Below are 18,618 nucleotides of genomic sequence, written 5' to 3' on the forward strand. Positions count from 1 at the left end.
TAAAGCATAAAATGTATTTGAAACAAAAGCTCTTGTATTTTATTTATTTCTGGGCAGGAGAAACGGAACTTGATATTATTTAGCCCGCAGACGCATCTGTGTCTGCGTCTGTGTCTGAGCCCTCTTCTTCATTATCATCGCCTTCTGATGAATTCTGTGTCTCTATAAGATGTTCCTCATCGGCCGCCAAATCATCATCGGCCTCCATTAGATCATCATCTAAGGAGTTATTTTGATTGGGGTCCTCCTCCTCCTCCTCCAAATCACTCCAATTCTTTTCGCCTGTTTGCGTGACATTTTCTAGAGAGTTAATATTTTTTATTAACCGAACTCATAAATATTAAAAAATAATATACCTGGATCCTCATCTATGATTAAAGCATTTTGAGAATTCAAATCGTTGTTCGCATTCCGTTTCATTTGACTTATAATCAAGTTGACTCGACCAGAAACTCTAAAATACAACAAAATTTATACAATTTTAAGCAATTGAAAATCACAATAAACTATTGTTAAGGAACATAAATATTCATAAATATTATATTTCGAAAACTCTGTAGTTAGCGAATACTACAAAATTATCTATTGCTATTTCAACATAATTTCTCGCCATTCTTATTCTAGAAAATTTGTATTAACTTTAGTAAAATTACAAAACCAACTGGCAATATGTCGTCAGGCAGCACGGATTCTGCACGTAGTAGTAGGGTTCCCGAAGCGGATGAGCTGATTGAGTCCGTTGCCCGGTGCAAGATGCCGCTGGGCGATCATGCAGATATTCAAGTTGTCTACGATGTGATTGATGCAACCATCTGTGCAGCTATTAAAATAATCGAATCTGATCCGCGTGGGCTCTTTTGCTACAAGTACCCGGTGTCATTTTACAATTACTCCGACATGCAGGGACCGAATACACCCTCAATGAATTTAAGCGAGGCGTCGAGTGATTTCGTGCAGCAGTGGCTGAAGATCGGTGAATTTGAGTATAACAATGTGTTGGCTGTTATTCGGGACTTTATCGCCAAATGGCATTTGTCGCCAAATACGAAATGTGTAGTCCTCACAAATAATCGACATCACCAGGTGCCTCTAAAGGGTTCCATTCACTTTGTCGATGCTCACTTCTCGCGGCCCACGCAACGCTGTCCCAATCCCTTGGCCGTGGCCAAGATTCGATTCATCATTACTGTGTCGAGTATCATGCAGAGTTATTATCCAGTGATGATAACATATCGTTTCGAAGGATTTCGCACGCTATATTATGCTGTGGGTGAGCGGGCGATTCCATCGAATACATTTCAAAGATTTTACATTGACACCATCTTGCATAACAAGTTAAGTTTCTATGCGGAGATCTGTGAGTGCCGTCATGGTACCGCCGACAAGCCAAAGAATAATATTGCTGACAAGAAAGAATGTTGAACATACACATACACATATATTCCCATTAAACGAGAAGCACTTTTCTCAGAAAGTTATGTTATTGTAACTGAGTTGAAATTGAAACGGATTTGGGAACATTTACAGACAGTTCGTAGCTAAGATGGTATCAGTGTTGCCAAGTGTTGAGTTCCGAAATAAGTATTTCTTCTATGTCGTTCCTCTAAATATTTCTTCTGAGTTGTTTCGATAAGAATTTCTGCTAATTTTTTCCACCAAGTACTTCTTAGAATTTTTTCTAAGTTTTCCCTCCAAGTATTTCTTCTTAGTCTTTCTTCTAAGACTTTCCTCCAAGTAGTTCGCCGAAGTCTTTAATGCTTAGCTGAACAATCACACACTTCAGTTCACTTCACCACACTGCACGACTGACCCCACTAGGCAGGCCTGGGCGACTGAAGAAATGATGCAGCTGTTGCTCTTTATATAGGGAGACTTTCACTCAGACACTAATGCGCTCAAATGTTGAGCCCGACGTCAGGTAGGGCTCGTTTCAGTCGCTCTTTAACCGACCAATGGGAACACGCTCTGCTACTGCAAGCATTCTAGCTTCGTTTTACTCAAATATAAGTACCAAATGAATACTCCTGCATACATACACACAACTTTAATGATCTTCTGAAGCTCTTATTCGTCTCTTGCTCTTGTTAGACTGGCAGACAGAGAGGCAGATATACATACAGACATACGGACTGATATATAGGCAATCAAACATGCATATATCGGATTATTCGCTGCTAAATGTTGATATGCTAAATAGCTTATGTACATTAGTATTTATAATCATTAGATGACAGAGACAGCACTTTTTCTCTTCTATAGTTCTCTTAAGGAGTAGAACGTATGCATAGCCTGTCAATAGATGGTGTCTATAGCATCGATATAATGGGATAATGGGATTCACTTGTAGGACTTACTGCATGGCTTCCGTAATGCAAAGTAGACGTTGCTCCGCAATGCCGAGGCAAATGCCCAGCTTATCGCGCAATTCCTCTTTATCCTCGGACATCATGATACTCGTATGAGTTGTCGCCAAGGTTTGTAGCCAGCGCAGAGCACATTTTACACTAAAATCAAATATTTACATATTAGTTAATTATAAAATTAAACTTGCATTACTCACCTCGCCGCTTTGCCTTGTAACAATTTGGACAGCTCGTTGATTAGCGGGCCTATATACTCCAGGGGTAAGCGATCAATTGTTAGTTGCACTGTTTTCTCATCGTCTGAGGCCAATACGGTTCGCAGCATCCTACAAGGAAAATAAATATTGGTGTCATATATTAAATTAAAGCTCGCTAACTTACTCTTGATCCTGGCTGTGCAGAGCCTGCATTAACAGTTGCGTCTTGCTCTGACTTTGTAGTTTGCCGTCCGGCAACTTCATGGCCTGGAGGGACAAATTCTGCAGCCGTGCCTCCATGGGCACATCGTTCCGTACCTTCTTATTCGACAAGGGCAAAGCGCTATTGTACTCCACCTCTTTGAGGCTCACAATTGGTACTTGAGCCTTCAGAGCAGCTGGTGTGCCCTGCTCACTCCGCTTGTTCTTGGCATACAACTTTTTCGGCTCGGTGCGAACGATAACATTCAGTTTCTCAGCATAGTTTGGAGTGTAACGTTCGAACTGCAGCAGGCGTCGGCTGCCATAGCCGAAGAGTATCTCTTCTGAGCGTTGAGCATCTTCGACAAAATGAGCGGCGATAGCATGAATCGGCTCCACTGTCTCAGCGCCATCCGAAGCAATTTGCAGCGAGACCTTTGGCTTAACATATTTCTCAACAGAGATGCTGCAAGAAACGAAGCGTAAATAGTTTGTCTTATATTATGGGGATTGTTCACCTTTCCGCATTGAGCAAGTAGATGTGAATGTTGCCATTGCGTGTCACACTCGCTATGCGCAATTGTCCATTATCGCGCACTTCGCATGCCAAACTGTGTGCCACGTCCTCCATTAGGAGCGTGCATACCGAAGCTTTGTTTCTGCCTTTTCTATCAATTTTCCAGAAGGAAATAACACGCTCCATTCTGGCCGTTGTTATTACGTATTCATTGTCATTGAATTCAAAGCTGTTGATTGCATTAATTTCGCCAGAATGTCCGGTGAATGTTTCCACCAGCTCCTTCTTGTCTACATCATAAACCTTCAGCTGCCGCGATGCAACGGCCAGAGTTCGACTTTTTGGCAGAATTGCCACATTCAACGGCTTCTCGGGTCCAACCGGCCACTGCCGAATAGAGCGTTCCTCGGCTACGGACCACACTATTGCGCGACCGTCTGAGCCCACAGTATAAAGATGTCCATCATTGTCGTAGGCAATGGATGTGACGGCACCATCGTGTTTATCGCCTTTCAAAACTCGGTCAATCTACAAGGAAATTTAAAGTAATGAGTTAAAACTCATTAAAATTAATAAGAATACTCCACATACCTTTCCCTCTGTCACCGAAAAGAGTACAACTGTTCCCTTAGATGTGCCGAGTGCTATGTAATGTTTACCGATAGTTGTGGAATCATTAATTTGCAGAGATTTCCGAGACTTCTTTATACGCTGTGCATTTATTGATATCCATGCCAGCGCCGTGCAATGACCGGTTAATTGTAAGCTCGGTGTGTATTCCTGCTTTAATGTATTCGACTCGGTGTCCCATATTCGTAGGGTGCCCTGTTCATCAATTACTGCAAACAGTTTCCCACCATTTGATGAGAATCCCAACACGTGCTTCTTGACCAGCGACATCGCTTCAAATCGTTTGGAACAGAAAACACCAGATCCAGTGTTCGGTAACAAAACATTAAAAACGACCAAGTGTGTTGATATTTTTCTTAGTATGTATATTTCCCCCAGAAAAATACTTAATAAATACAAAAGCGCAAAGGCATGCGTTATTTTTTGATAAGAATGTTCAGATTCTAATAAATTATTTATATTCTATAATTTAACAAATAATGTGAATTAAGAGCAAACAGCATTTTTAATAAGGAGTAAGGGTATTTTATGCGATACAAGAGCATCTACTATCATATGAGATTATAGATTACGGTTACATAGGAATTGAAAACAGCTGTTAAATTTAATGTTATTGAAAACAAAAATTAAACAAGTCTTTATGTCAGTTATATGTCATTTAAGATCTTTAATATTATTTGATATTAAATCTGTCATCGATTAACGCACAGAAATACCTTTTCAGTATTATCGAATGCGCGAAATCAGTATTTTTTTTGTTAAGAACCAGTGAGCAATCGAGAAACTTCGTTGACTACATTTTGAGGTTAAGCGCACTACCGACTGATTGACTTGCTTTAGCTGCTTTTCGCGTTTTGTTAAATATCTGTGAATAAAAATGGCTTTATCTGTACCAAAAGCACCCGGAGTGGCGCAAATGTTAAAGGATGGCGCCCGGGTAAGTGAAATACATATGAAAATTAAGAAATTATATTTGATTTCATTGAAATTGGAATAATAAAAACCGCCGGTGTGTTTTTTCGAAGCGCGTGATTAGTCATCGCAGATGTTCATTTACAAGGCATTAATTCCATTATGTATGCAATTTTTGTAGATGTACAGTGGTCTGGAGGAGGCAGTCTATCGCAACATCTCTGCCTGCAAGGAGTTCTCACAGACAATGCGCTCCGCCTACGGCCCAAATGGCATGAACAAAATGATCATCAATCACATCGAGAAACAGTTCGTGACCAGCGATGCGGGTACCATTATTCGGGAGCTGGATGTTGAGCATCCGGCTGCCAAGCTGATTGTAATGGCCAGTCAAATGCAAGACGCCGAGGTGGGTGATGGCACGAACTTTGTTGTTGTGCTGGCTGGTGCGTTGCTCGAGTCGGCGGAGGAATTGCTCCGATTGGGCATAACTACAGCCGAAATAGCCGATGGCTATGAGAAGGCATTGAATAAGTCCTTAGAGATACTGCCAACTCTAGTCTGTCACAAAATTGAAGACTATCGCAATGTTGAGAAAGTAAAGGAGGTCATTCGCTCGGCCATTATGTCGAAGCAGTACGGTCAGGAGGATTTCCTCACTGATTTGGTGAGCAAGGCGTGCGTTTCCATATTGCCCGATGAGGGCACCTTCAATGTAGACAACATACGCATCTGTAAGATTTTGGGCAGTGGATTGGGTGCATCAGAGGTTGTACGCGGCATGGTCTTCAAGCGCTTCGTAGAGGGTGATGTCACCTCTGCCGAAAAGGCGAAAATTGTAATTTTCTCCTGTCCAGTCGATATCATTCAAACGGAGACAAAGGGCACAGTGCTGATCAAATCAGCCGATGAGCTATTGAACTTCTCATCCGGCGAGGAAAGTTTGCTGGAGAACCAAATCAAGGCCATTGCCGATACAGGTGTTAAGGTTGTCGTTTCCGGTGGTAAGGTTGGAGATATGGCTTTGCATTTCCTAAACAAATATGGGTTGATGGCCGTTCGCTTGAATTCCAAATTCGATTTACGTCGCTTGAGTCGTACCGTGAATGCCACAGTGCTGCCAAGGATTACAACTCCTAGCCAGGAAGAATTGGGCTATTGTGATAAGGTTTGCGTCGAGGAGCTGGGCGATACCACAATTGTGGTATTCAGGTAACCATCGCATATGCCCATTGTGAAATTAAAAATAAGTAAAAAGTATATTTAATATTTTCTAGAAATGAAGGCAAGGATTCACGCGTTTCTACCATTGTCATTCGTGGTGCTACAGATAACTTCATGGATGATATTGAGCGCGCCATGGATGATGGCATCAACAATTTCAAATGTCTGACACGTGATGGACGCTATCTGCCAGGTGCAGGCGCTACTGAAATCGAGCTGGCCACACAGTTAGCCGCTTATGCGGACACTTTACCCGGGCTTGATCAATATGCAGTGCGCAAGTTTGCCAACGCCTTGGAAGTCTTTCCCAAAGCTCTGGCCGAAAACTCCGGCTCCAATGGCACAGATATTGTGAATCAACTCTACCTGGCACACAATTCCGAGAATGGCAAGAACATTGGCTTCGACATTGAAGCTGAAAAGGCTACCACCATCGATGCTGTCGAAGCGAAACTCTTCGATCTGTATCAAGCCAAATTCTGGGGTCTCAAGTATGCTGTGGGCGCTGCTACAACCATTTTGAAAGTGGATCAGATCATCATGGCCAAGCGGGCCGGTGGACCAAAACCAAGGCAGGCCGCTGGCAGCGATGATGAGAGCTAAATCATCATCCAAATTGAAAACCTTACAAAAATTTTAAGTTTCGCTAAAATCTACAACTTCATTATTTTAGTGGCAAACAACAAATGCTCTTACATGTATTTTTGTAGGCACACATTGGAAATTATAAATTTCATTAACAAAACACACACACACATACAAAAACAACAAAATGCAACACACTCACACAGCTTCTTTGTATTAATAAACTAAAACTTAAAAACTGAAAAAATGTATTTGTCTTATATGAAAAAAAAATATTCAAAGTAACCTGAGGGTTCAAATATATACATACATTTGAATAAACTGATAAATCTAAATTCATATATAGTTTTTATATTCTACTTAAATAAAAGCTTTTTATATTTGTTTATAGATATTTTTAAAGGTTTTCGTTTCGGTAACACTGAAATCAAAGACAGTTTGAATCTTTTTTGTCTCCGCTAGATAACTCATCTAAGCTTTTTATTTTTGAAATTCAAGCAAACGATTATTTGTTGATTTTTTTGGAGTACATTGCATACTTATATCAGATACAATTGAATATTTGTTTTGGTTCGAATAAAATACGATATCGTTGTTGTTTTCAAAGTTTGAAGTTAATAAAGTTTTTAAAGTGTTATCTCATGTTTCTAGGGTATTCGTGCTATAATATATATTCAATAAGTTTCTTGTAACTTTGACTTTTTTTTCTTTTTAACAGTTGTAAATATTAATTTTAAGATTCAATGTTTGTAAAGTGGAAAACAAAACAAAAACTATCCGTGCTCCATTGGATATTTTTTGCTTTGTTTCCCAGCAAACTTGAATTCTTTTTTATTCATGAACAAATTAAATTAAGGCATTAGAAATGCGATATTCATATGAAACAATCAATGAACCGAAAATTGTTCTTTCATTATTTTAGATTTTTGAAAATTTTCTTTTAACCCAACTGCAGTTTTGGTATTAAAAGTTTGGAAAACCTTCCGCTCTTCGAGTGGGGAATTTAAATTCAATTTTGAACAATTTTCTGCTGAATGCTCACGACAGCAGAACAGAGTTCAAAATCTATTTGAAGCGATCGAGAATGATTTCTCTTTCCTTTTGAAAAATGTGTGCGATCCCATTTTTAAATATTTTACTTAAATACCATAATGGAAGAACCGATAAATTATTAATTTGTAATATCTTTGTCGACAAAGCAAATCCGTATTATCTTAATATCGAATTTAATTATTTATTTGATTTCAAATGGTATTTGGTGAATATGAAAGTTTCAATGCAGCGCTTATATTCACTTCATTTACTGTGGTGAGTGAGGTGAGGAGTATGGAACTTTCAATGCTGCTCCAATGGTGAAATGCCATTTGGTGAATATGGAAATTTGAATGTTTCCCTTCTATGAGGAAGAACCGTTTTGTCACATTCCAATACCCTACAAATATGCCCATTACCAATTCAGAGTGTAGAAAAATAACTCAGCTTAATATATATATATACTTTGCCATTCATGCCAATTACGTTTCGGTTTGTTAATCCTTTACAAAAATATAGGCTCAACCACGGACAAATCAATTGATAGTTTCATTCGATAACAGACGTGTTTGCAAAGTCAACAAAGCTATTACTGAAAGCAAATACTGTATGCAAGTAATTTGAGTGAATTTCTTACTTTTTGGCTCAATTTTATAATAGAATCACACATACTTAAAATTTGATGTAGAAAAATTGAATATTGAAGAAACAATTTTCGACTTCATTTGCGAGTTTCATAGAGATCAAAATTTTAAATTTATATAAATTATCGTTCATTATTGCATTATAAAATATTGGCATGAATTGCCTGTTAATAATCAAAAAGACGAAAGACTACATTTTAGATATATATTAATATATATATTTTTGCATTTATATATTGCGTTATTGCAACGATTTTTTGCTGTAATATTTAGTTTTTTGCTAAGAAAAACGTTGGATAATTAAACTCACTAAAGCTGATCTAGGTTGCTTGCCTGATTTTAAAGCTTTTAAAGTAATCATATATAGTTTGTTGAATCCGCTTAGCTGGGACTTGTAAAGGCTAATTATAATATTAATTTTCTTGATTATAACATACTACATAATTCGAGTATGTGTAACAACGTGAACAGATTAGTTTTTAAATAAGTGGGCGAAAAAAATGAGTGTTGCGAATTTTTGGTTTGTGATTCATTTATTTGTGTGTTGTACTATGTTTTAATAAATATATTTGAAGTTGTTATATATATATTATTTAGATATAGATTTCATAGGTAGTTGTTGCTATATAGTCCGCACTTTAATTGTCCTTCAAGTTGGGATATTCGTGTACACTGGATGCGTCACTATATATATTTCTATGCATATATATATATATATATATATATATATATATATATATATATATAGGTAAAGAAGGTTTTGCTGATATTTTCCGAATAAATGCCAAGGTTTATATACTTGAAGAATTTAAAATTTCAGTTGCTGCTATGTTGTTTGTTCTATTTTTTTTTAATAGGTATTTAATAGACCCCTTTAATTTTTTATTTTGCTATAATATTGCTTTTGTAATATGTATTTGTAATTTGTTGTTGCTGGTGTTTTCTATAGATATTCATGTTTAGCTGGTGGTGTCGACTTTTGTTATTGTTCAAGTTTATTTATCTGATTTAATTTGGGTGCTTGTGTTTTATAAAGAACTTAAAAACGAAATACATATATCATCCATCGATCCATCCATAAAAACCTGCTTAAAGAGCAGTGCACGACGACTTCTCACGGAATGGGTTTACCTTCTGACTGGTGAAGCCAGTCAACAGATAATCCTCCTGCTCGTGCTCCGATATATACTTCTTCATTTTATCGCACGATACCGACACGGACTGTCTATCGATCGCAGCTTCCCGGCGTAGCTGTTCAACGACAATGCGCTGCTGTTGTAGGGAAGATGACATTACGTCCATCACGGCTGTCTCGGATAGGCCTATGGTTGAAAATGTTCTCAGATACGATATGCAAATACAATACAGTAAGTGTAGTTGGTGATTGTGTGCTTATTTGGCTGCTTGTGAGGTTTTTGAAATTGTCTTGATTGCTTTTATTTTATTTATATATTTTTTCTTGTTTGGATGAATGGAGGGGTCGCGCTGTAAATGTAGTAAGAAAAAACAGAGCAAATGCCAAAAAATACATTGTTTTAAAATATGTTTTTGAATTTTCACATTTGGCACGGACAGTAGGTACGACATTGAGTACATATACACAGGAAGTTGGACAGCTTGAAAAGAAGTATTAGGTCTAGAGAGAATTGTGTTAGGTAGCTTTAAAAAAGTTGTAGTTGTTCGTTAAATAGGTTCTTTAGTTCCAAGTTCACGTTCACATTCAAGTGCACACGTATGTACGTATGTATGCATGTATGTAAATACAATAATAGCCATATTATAATATAAATTTATTGGTTATATATGATTTCATTTTAATCATAACACCACGCGCGATTTCTAGTTGATTGCATTTATAGGGCTTCACATCCAAATATAGTATATTTTGACTTTTTTTTCTCAATCTTTCGATTGATTTTATTTCTGATATGCAAAAATAGGCACACATACATGCATACATATGACTACATATACACGTCTATCTTTGCTTAAAACTAACAGTTTTAGTTAATAGAACACACACAAGCACAACTACAATTTAATAACGTAATATTTGCAACATTTACCAGCTTTATGTCAACGTTTTTTTAAGTTTCCGAAAAATAGGTCCAAGTTCGTTTGACTCGAACAAAAAGATACACACCCAAACCAATGAAACGTGAAGTTGGCTGCGTGTAGGCGCTATACGATATCGATTGCGTGTTATGAAAATATCGGTATACTACATGTGAGTGCGGGTACGCACGAGCATCCATCCCTGGATGCCCGACTTTAGTGCAATGATGATGGCGAAGGACGAATGGTCCGCTGAAGAGGAGTTGCAGCTCTTCCACGCAATGGAAGGTCTGCGACCCGTGGGTATAAACAAACATTTCTACATGTCTTGCATATCGGAACGCCTCTCAAAATCGCTTAACCGTGAAATGCCCAGCGACATAATCTGGAGACATTTAAGTACAATGTACAAACTAAAAGAACTAGATGATCTTGAAGGCTTGCCATTTCCCAACGAAGAGCGTGAGTTTTGTTTGCCGGAACAGGATTACGCCACATTCGTAAATAAAAAGACGATTGGAGCTAACGCTAACGAAGAAAACACAGATACACCGGCTTCCACTGGGCCCACGGTCCCAGCTGCAGCTATTGATAGCAATAGTAAAAGTGAGTCACGTAAACCAATTGTAAGTTCTAGTTTTGTATATTTCTATATCAATCAAATTTTAGGCACTAAGCTTCCAGTGGTTCAATCGAAAGACAGCGAAAAGAAGATGCCGGCGAAACTCTCGGATTTGCCGAAAAGACCTGCAAAACGAACTCGTGGCTCGATGTCAAATGAATCTATTAGCCCTTCGACCACACCTCCACCCATGCAAAGCAGCAAACGCCGTCGTATTTAAAAGATCAAATAGTTATCATTTTATTAGTTGTAGTTAAATAATGACCAAACTTTGACTTAATAATTAAATGTATATATAGACGATTCAATCATCAAAGTCACTATTACTGGACTCTGTTTCAGTTGACTCCTTTTCCGGTTCTGTAGTAGTTTTCATGGAGTCCAGCAACGATTTCAACAAGCGTTTATTTAAGTGATCCGTTTGTGTGATCTCACGTACGGGTGGGTCCTGGGGTGTATTGTTTGTTTCTGTCGTTGGCGCAGGTGGCGTGTTCACAGGCATGGCATCGATGTTCTCCAATAATGGCATACTAGCTATATTATTTAATTATTCAAATTGTTTGCTTCTGAATGTTTATATTTCTCTCAATTTTTTCTTTTCTATGACAGTGCTATGACACAGCTGCTTGGGCTGTAGCAGTAAGACAATTAATTTGTTGTCGAATTTGACATTTTGTCAGCCCTGGTAAATAACACCTCTGCTTGTTTGTGAAGTCACATACATAGTTCGCGCTTGAATTCATTTTAAAATGAATATATGTATGCTTGTACATATATGTCGTTCAGCTAAGCGTTAAAGCCTTGGAGGTAATTCTTAGAGGAAAAAAATACTTGGAGGAAATACTAGCCTGATAGTTGCTTTTGTCGATTGTTTTGGTGTTTTACCTAAGATAATTAGCAAAATTTTTATTATTGTTAAAAAAAAGAGACAGCTGGCAGGGCTGCGGTGGTATAATTCGTGTAATTTCAAGTGTGCCCAGCCCTGGTTAATAGCAGCCCTGTTCGCTTGGACAGCGCAATTTCTGTCGCGCCCGAATTCAATTTCAATAAGAATTAAAAATGTTTGAAACTGAAGATATGCTGCCCCGAGCGGCTCCCAGACCAAGTGCACCTATACCGTTGGGATATACTGATGAGATTGTTAAGCCGACAGTGCCTGAAGTTTCGATATTGTTCGGGCAGGCGCCGCCGCAGCAAGCCCAACTTCAACAACAACAACAGCAACAGCAAGCTCAGGTACAGCAACAACGTCCTGCAACTTTCGCTTCGTGGAAGAAGCAAGTGTTGCCTCGTGTCAACTTTTCTCCAGTGGTGTCCACTGAATTAGGCCCAGCCACACCACCCGCTGCTACAGCCGTAGCAATCAGTGGGGTTGTTGGCGGAAATGAGTATAACTTTCTACCGCGCAGTCGCGCCTTCGATGCGGAGCAAGCAAGCAATCTAAATCGGGGATATGCAACAACTGCTCCCTCACATTATCCACGCGAAACGTATGCCTCAGATGAACTGGTTCCTACCCCTCGCTTGTCCAACTCCAATGCAACTGCAACTGCAAATGATGTACTTACAATTTGTGCCAGCACCCAAACAGAAGCAGAACCAGTATCTGCTGTCAAGGATCACAGGCCAGAGCCTGGCAACTTAATAGATAAAAGTGATATTAGAGAAGTACTGACACTACTGGAAACGATGCGGCAGGAGCAGCAGCAGTTAAGACGCCTCTGCGAATCCCTGGCGCAGCAGCAGCAACAACAGCAACTGCCAAGCGCAAAGACCTTCAAAGAAACTGGCACGCAATGTGCGCTTCTTGGTCCAGCTAAAAGTAAGTTTTGAATACAGGTGATCATAGACTAGATATCTATTATATATAACGAATCTTAGGCAATGTTGCAATGGTTAAGCGCACTACACCCATAATTCACGATTATATAGTCGAAGAGGAGGAGCTGCCGGCTAGAGCTTTGCCACAATTTCAGTCGCCACGTACTGCACCTCCAATAGCCCAATCCACCGGATATCGCTGCAATACGCCACAGAGTAAACAATCGCCCGCGTTGCCCGTCAAATCGAACACGGACAAAACTTTGGTCATGAACGAGTTGGCTCTGAAGTATTTGCCGCAAAGACAAATCAACGAATTGATGGAAGATTTGCGTGTTTCACCCAAGCCTGGCAACGAGGTGGTCTCAAATGGAACGCCATTGCGCGCCATTGACAATTTCAACCAGAGTCCGAATAATATGTCTAATGCCTCCTATAAATATCTCAAGAAATATCGTCTTTTGCCCGAAGAACAAATGGGCTACGATCATCATCAGCATTTAATATCATCGCCGCAGGCCAGGAGCCAGGAGCCCATGCTGGACTTGGATAACATACGCAATCAGCCGAAGCTATTGTAAAAAAAATTCCGAGTTTTTTTTATTATAATATATATATAGTGTATATTTTTATATAATTTTTTAATTTGTTTTGAAATTGTTTTTAGTACCATATAATAATTATAACTGCATCAACTAAAAGCCGAGAAGTACACACAAAATGAAATTAGAAAACAAACATATATAATGGTGAATTTGATTTAGACAGACAATTAAATCATATAATGAAAACATTTATCCACTCAACTAGCGTAGAACCAGGTTCATTTCCGATGCCGACTGTAGCAAGACTTTCAGGCCCTGCATGAAGCCCGCACACTGAGCAAAGTCCGTGCCAAAGGCGATGCGCTGGTGCACCGCAAGGGCATTATTATAATCGGCTATTTGGATGAACTGCACAATTTGATTCAGTTGTTGCACCGTTCCCGATGTGAGCTGTTGAAAAAATCGAGTACAATTATTTTATGTGATCAAAAACTCAACATAAAATTTTATATGTTTGCTTACCCGTTCATAGCGCAAGCAATCATAGAGATTTTCCAGGCGTTTCACCACATCCACAAATTTCCGTTTGGTGCGCTGTTAAGCAATAATTTTATTAATAATATTCGTCTAGGGACAATTTGTAGTCTACTTACCGCATCATTAGTTGCGCTCAAGCACTGGTTTTTCAGTTCCTCCAAAACGGTTTGCAAATAAATATACTCCTCTGGCAGTGGAGGCTTCTCCTTAACGGGTTCCGGCTGACGCTGTTCCTGTACCGGAGCAGGTTGCTCTGTATAGCCGAACGATTGCTGTTGTTGTGGCTGCCCAGGCCAGAATTGTTGCTGCTGTGGTTGTTGTTGATTAGGCACAGCCGATGGTTGGAAATTCATTTGCTGCTGTTGCTGTGGCGGAAAAGCCTGTGGATTATTATTGGCAGCAGGATTGTAGTACGATGTACCAGAAGGTGGAGCGCCCTGCTGGAGAAAGAATGAAAGAATTAGTTTTAGGCTAAGCTTGAAAATGAAACATGTATACGGGTAAGAGATACCCTGCATTCGATATCCATATAATTTTGTACAAATATAGGAAAAAGAATACCTGATATTGATTAGGATCCATATAGCTGCTCGGATTTTGATTGGGATCGCTGCCGTATAGGGGATGTAATATGGGGGCTGCAGCAGATTCTGTTGCTGGTCGTTGCTTGGGCTAAAAATTCAAGAGTTTATCATGGATATACCGCACATATGAAATATATAAATTGCAGTACTTACCACTCGGGAGGATTTCAAAGCTGGTGGATCATTCCAGCCGGGTGGAGGAGTTGGATTACGTTGTATATTCTGCACAAGTGGTGGCGGTGCAGCTGCAGGCGGCATTGTCTCAATGGGTGCAACACCTGGTAGGTAATTGTTTTGAGGGGCCCCAGTGAATGGAGTTGGATTATATTGCTGAGCCGAAGATAGAGGATTGGTGTTGAAGGCGCTGCTATTATTTATCAGCGGCACTGGGGCCGGCTGCGAGACAGGAATAGCAGCTGGGGCTGGTACTGTGTTGTAGGCCATGCCATAGGGATTGTTTGATGCCGCCACCGAAGGATCCAGAACGTATTTAGATCGCGAGTGAAGTCCGGTTGCTGGTGTAGCTGCGCCGTGGGGAGCTCCACTCGAGGAGCTGGCATTGCTAAGTGGTCGCGGCGGATGCGTTAGTGGTTCAGCTTTTAATTGTGGCGGATTGAATATCTGTGTGGGTGGTTGAGCTGGCTGGAAGGGGGCCGGAGCTGGCGGTGCTGCTGGCTGTTGCCAGCTGCCATTTGTCGTAGCAGCATTTGGATTGTATGGATTATAGAGCATTGAATTCGCTGGGCTTGAGAAGGAACCACGAGGCTCCATTTGCCGCATATAGCCCATAGGAGCTGCAGTTGCTGCTGCTGTAGGTTGCACCTGGTCAACACTGACCGCTTTGCTGATGCGTTCACGCAGCTCATTCAATTCCTCGCTGTCCGCATTAGCTCTGCTCAATGTGGTTATATACTGCAGAGCAGCGGTCAGAGCGCCCTGGGAGGCGAGTAGTCCACTGTACTCCGATATGAAGCCTGCAAATCTCCCGGCTAGATCCACAGCGATTCCCTGCTGTTCCAATGACTTGGTCAGCAGCATCACCACTTCGGCCAACTCCTGCAACTCGTTCGTATTCAATTTGTAGTTCTGATTCTGTTGCTCCAGTTGCTTCAGCTGATACCAGGCAGTCACCAGCTTGTCAATGCTTCCGGCACAGATATAGCACAGCATGGCATTGCGTGTCAACTCGATGCTGCCGTTGCTGGACTCGTTTAGCAAGCGATCGCCGAGTCTCTCGCATATGTCCACCACTTTGCGCTCGCTATGCTTCAGAGCAGCAACCAGTGCCTCCTTCCAAGAGTCCACGGTGCAGCGATTCACAAAGTCCAGCCAATCACGCGTGACCAAGGCCGAGATGACATTCGACAATTCGTTCTTTTGCTGCAGCAAATAACGTGTCTGCGTGCGTGTCAGAGTCTCAATGCCCGCTGTCGAGGCGATGATCAAAGCCTCCGGTATACGCTGCGCCTCCAGGCAGAGCTCGACAGCTGCCTCCACATTGCCTGTGAGTATGGCCTCCGTAATCAAGCTGTCGGTATCTGTCAGCAAAGTAAATGATTTAATGAATCTATATATAAAATAGAGTGTATTCACTTACGATCGCCGCTGGGTATCTTAAATTGCGGCCTGGCTGCAGCTCCATAATCGTTCAAGGTCTGCTGATCAATCGAGCCATCAAATTGTGTCTTATTGTCGTTCGTTTGCTAAAGAATTGTATATAAATTAATTCAGCTTCTAATTTGTGTGTAATTGTTATTAGCAATAATTGAGAGTGAGATTTTGCTAATGAATTTCTTGCACATCGAATCTCTTACCGAATTATCGGTGCTTGAGTTGGTGCTTTGATCGCATTCAACCTCAGATGAATCGCTCTACAAAGCCACCGAAAGTTGGGCAAGCATGACAAAAAAAAACTTGGTTATCAGTGAAATATACAAGACGCAAGATGAACAGAACTGAAGCAATGCCCAAATATTGATAACGTAATATGGGACAAGAAATAATATGTTTATATGCTCATAGAGAGATAAGGGCTGACAATAAAGAACGGAAACTCACATGTGTAAGGGTTGATATGCGAGTTGTGAGCGTATCCACGTCAGACTGCGAATTGCTCTCTTCGGTCTCTTTGATGTACTTGGTGAATTTGCCATCGATGTCCTCCTTGTTGTAGCCTAAAATGGGAGTACAAATGAGAGCCATATGAGAATGAGAATTATGGTATTTTGATATGAATGACGTGTTTACCTAGCAGGTTGAGCATTTCTTCCTTTGGATTCAATTCAAAGTTCGCTTTGATGAAGTACCAAATGTAGCGGCCATGTTGATCGGCAGACTTGTCTGCTCGTTGTCTGCAATACTCGGCATAGTCAGCCTCGGCCAGAGACGCCTCCAAGGCATTGGCACGTTCCACGAGTTCGGGTTCGGTGGTCAACTGGGATACCGTCACCGTCTTCGATAAATTATTGAAGCTAACTAATTTGCCACCAAACTGTAATCGAAACTCGAAGTAGTTGGATACAATAGGGTAGATGCTTGGTTATACTCACACCAAAGGCTACACCGCATGGGCGTTTCATCCACTTGGGTGCGCGCGACAAATCATGGTAGACAACTTGCGTGGCCTGCTGGGGCAGCGGAGCCTGAGCAAATTGATCCATGCCTGGGAAAGAGTCGGCAATCTTCTCCGATGTCTGCACCAGCTGGTGTGTGCCACCATTGAGGGAGTATATAGAAACAGCACCTTCCAAACTGGCGCTGGCTATCAACGCTGGATTGCGTGGACAGAATTGCACATCTGAATACCAAGAGGCTGTGGTGGCCACCTCTGAAAGGATTTCGCCTTCAGGTATCTTAGTATTTGGATTCCAGCAGTAGATACGATTATCCTTGCCACAAGAGACCATCAAGTCAGTATCCTGCAAGCACCAGGACATGCCCAAAACTCCACGGTCGTGGATCTGATACGTTTTTGCTGGCGCGGTGGCATAACGCAAATCCCACAGCTGCACCACAGGCGCCTGATCGTCTTCTGAGGCCAGCCAGACTTGGGTGGCCACCTCCGGGTGCCATTCAATGGCATGCCATCTAACCCTCGACTGAGTATCGGACAACTTGATGATCTGCTGACTCTTGCGCAAGTCCCAAATGACACAGCGAGTGCTGAACACTGATGCCAAGATATGTTGCACTTGCCGATTCCAAGCGACATTCTTCACATCCTCAAGTGGTTGCGTTTTAGCACCCGGATTGAGTGGAGTAACTGGGTTATTCAAATCCCAAATGTAAATCTCCGATTCGGAAGCACACGAAGCCAGCAAATTGTTTAGAAATGGATTAAAATCTAAGCCGCTAACTGCGCCAGTGTGCTTATCCTGTCTTGCCACCAATGACTCCTCGTTGGCCAGCATCTTAGCAGCCGAGTAGACATTGATGTGGCCTGCCTCACAGCCACCCACAATCAATCCATTTGCATGCGTTGCATGAGGACTCCAAATCAGCTTTTGAAATCTAAGGAGGGATATTTTCATTTATTAATTAAAATATATTTATATATCAGGTGCTTACTTGAAGTCGCTGGGCACACTAGCTTTGAGCTCCAAATCATAGCTAGCATCGCCAATGCTCGGCGAATAGATCTCTAATGTGGCATTTGCATTTGAATCGAATTGCTGAGCCGCTGTGCCGGCAGCTAACAAGATTTGTTGCTGCTGCGCTGGCGACCAGGCAATGTTTACCGTCTTTTGCAGCTCTTTGATTTTCATTGTTGTTGCGCTCTGCAAGTACAAATTCGTTTACATTAACTTAATGAAATTTAAAGCGAATTGTAATGGGACGTCCAATTTGAGCGCGCCTCGTCATCACTTTTTTCTTCTTCAAAAAACATTGGCGTGGCCAACTGCAGCAGCATGCGACATTGTGTAAATTGATACTGATAATATTTGTCAACTTACGCAGCTCTTTTTCTTTGTTTTTTATTGTTAAATAAAAACAATATGTATAAATGATTTATAATTTTATATAAATAGTTTTTTTCCAATCCGTTTTAAGAACTATAAGCTGTGGCACAATCGATATGCGGCTATCGAAAACAGTTACCGAAGTACAAACGAATTTGCGATATGCAAACAAATAAATATCGATGAATCG

General features: G+C 40.8%; 8 protein-coding genes across 11 annotated transcripts; 4 read left to right on the forward strand and 4 right to left on the reverse strand.

Annotated features, from left to right (window-relative positions):
* Positions 1-14: 14 nt before the first annotated feature.
* Positions 15-4,215, reverse strand: LOC6579831 (WD repeat-containing protein 43). Its single transcript, XM_002005668.4, has 7 exons — positions 3,870-4,215; positions 3,280-3,806; positions 2,745-3,227; positions 2,561-2,689; positions 2,355-2,504; positions 357-454; positions 15-300 (listed from the first exon to the last, which is right to left on the reverse strand). The coding sequence occupies exons 1-7, from the start codon at positions 4,176-4,178 to the stop codon at positions 80-82; spliced, it is 1,917 nt and encodes a 638-aa protein (XP_002005704.1). The 5' UTR covers positions 4,179-4,215; the 3' UTR covers positions 15-79.
* Positions 454-1,478, forward strand: LOC6579832. The gene has a single exon (XM_002005669.4). The coding sequence runs from the start codon at positions 670-672 to the stop codon at positions 1,420-1,422; it is 753 nt and encodes a 250-aa protein (XP_002005705.1). The 5' UTR covers positions 454-669; the 3' UTR covers positions 1,423-1,478.
* Positions 4,216-4,693: 478 nt separating the features above from the next.
* Positions 4,694-6,812, forward strand: LOC6579833 (T-complex protein 1 subunit theta). The gene is made up of 3 exons (XM_002005670.4): positions 4,694-4,845; positions 5,002-6,032; positions 6,098-6,812. Exons 1-3 carry the CDS (start codon positions 4,786-4,788, stop codon positions 6,645-6,647), a joined length of 1,641 nt encoding a protein of 546 aa, XP_002005706.1. The 5' UTR covers positions 4,694-4,785; the 3' UTR covers positions 6,648-6,812.
* Positions 6,813-9,277: 2,465 nt separating this feature from the next.
* LOC6579834 (guanine nucleotide-binding protein subunit gamma-1) lies at positions 9,278-10,473 on the reverse strand. Of its 2 annotated transcripts, none has more exons than XM_002005671.4 (2): positions 10,372-10,473; positions 9,278-9,627 (listed from the first exon to the last, which is right to left on the reverse strand). In XM_002005671.4, exon 2 carries the CDS (start codon positions 9,605-9,607, stop codon positions 9,395-9,397), a length of 213 nt encoding a protein of 70 aa, XP_002005707.1. In that variant the 5' UTR covers positions 9,608-9,627; positions 10,372-10,473; the 3' UTR covers positions 9,278-9,394. The 2 variants fall into 2 exon arrangements, with proteins under 2 accessions (XP_002005707.1, XP_015019383.1); XM_015163897.3 differs by having other exon boundaries at positions 9,278-9,790; positions 10,372-10,463.
* Positions 10,474-10,537: 64 nt separating this feature from the next.
* Positions 10,538-11,290, forward strand: LOC6579835 (MRG/MORF4L-binding protein). The gene is made up of 2 exons (XM_002005672.4): positions 10,538-10,966; positions 11,030-11,290. Exons 1-2 carry the CDS (start codon positions 10,567-10,569, stop codon positions 11,200-11,202), a joined length of 573 nt encoding a protein of 190 aa, XP_002005708.1. The 5' UTR covers positions 10,538-10,566; the 3' UTR covers positions 11,203-11,290.
* Positions 11,198-11,627, reverse strand: LOC6579836. The gene has a single exon (XM_002005673.4). It carries the CDS (start codon positions 11,509-11,511, stop codon positions 11,287-11,289), a length of 225 nt encoding a protein of 74 aa, XP_002005709.1. The 5' UTR covers positions 11,512-11,627; the 3' UTR covers positions 11,198-11,286.
* Positions 11,628-11,734: 107 nt separating this feature from the next.
* On the forward strand, positions 11,735-13,545 carry LOC6579837 (RNA polymerase II degradation factor 1). Its single transcript, XM_002005674.4, has 2 exons — positions 11,735-12,804; positions 12,864-13,545. The coding sequence occupies exons 1-2, from the start codon at positions 12,042-12,044 to the stop codon at positions 13,382-13,384; spliced, it is 1,284 nt and encodes a 427-aa protein (XP_002005710.1). The 5' UTR covers positions 11,735-12,041; the 3' UTR covers positions 13,385-13,545.
* On the reverse strand, positions 13,529-18,565 carry LOC6579838 (protein transport protein Sec31A). Of its 3 annotated transcripts, none has more exons than XM_015163899.3 (12): positions 18,423-18,565; positions 18,037-18,245; positions 17,019-17,979; positions 16,717-16,960; positions 16,528-16,643; positions 16,284-16,340; positions 16,067-16,172; positions 14,623-16,007; positions 14,447-14,557; positions 14,002-14,322; positions 13,871-13,942; positions 13,529-13,798 (listed from the first exon to the last, which is right to left on the reverse strand). In XM_015163899.3, exons 2-12 carry the CDS (start codon positions 18,231-18,233, stop codon positions 13,610-13,612), a joined length of 3,759 nt encoding a protein of 1,252 aa, XP_015019385.1. In that variant the 5' UTR covers positions 18,234-18,245; positions 18,423-18,565; the 3' UTR covers positions 13,529-13,609. The 3 variants fall into 3 exon arrangements, with proteins under 3 accessions (XP_015019385.1, XP_015019384.1, XP_002005711.1); XM_015163898.3 differs by having other exon boundaries at positions 14,002-14,325; XM_002005675.4 differs by lacking the exon at positions 16,284-16,340 and having other exon boundaries at positions 14,002-14,325; positions 18,423-18,564.
* Between the last annotated feature and the right edge of the window lie 53 nt (positions 18,566-18,618).

This window comes from Drosophila mojavensis, unplaced genomic scaffold (assembly GCF_018153725.1).
Source record: "Drosophila mojavensis isolate 15081-1352.22 unplaced genomic scaffold, ASM1815372v1 contig_80, whole genome shotgun sequence".
Lineage (NCBI taxonomy): Eukaryota > Metazoa > Arthropoda > Insecta > Diptera > Drosophilidae > Drosophila > Drosophila mojavensis.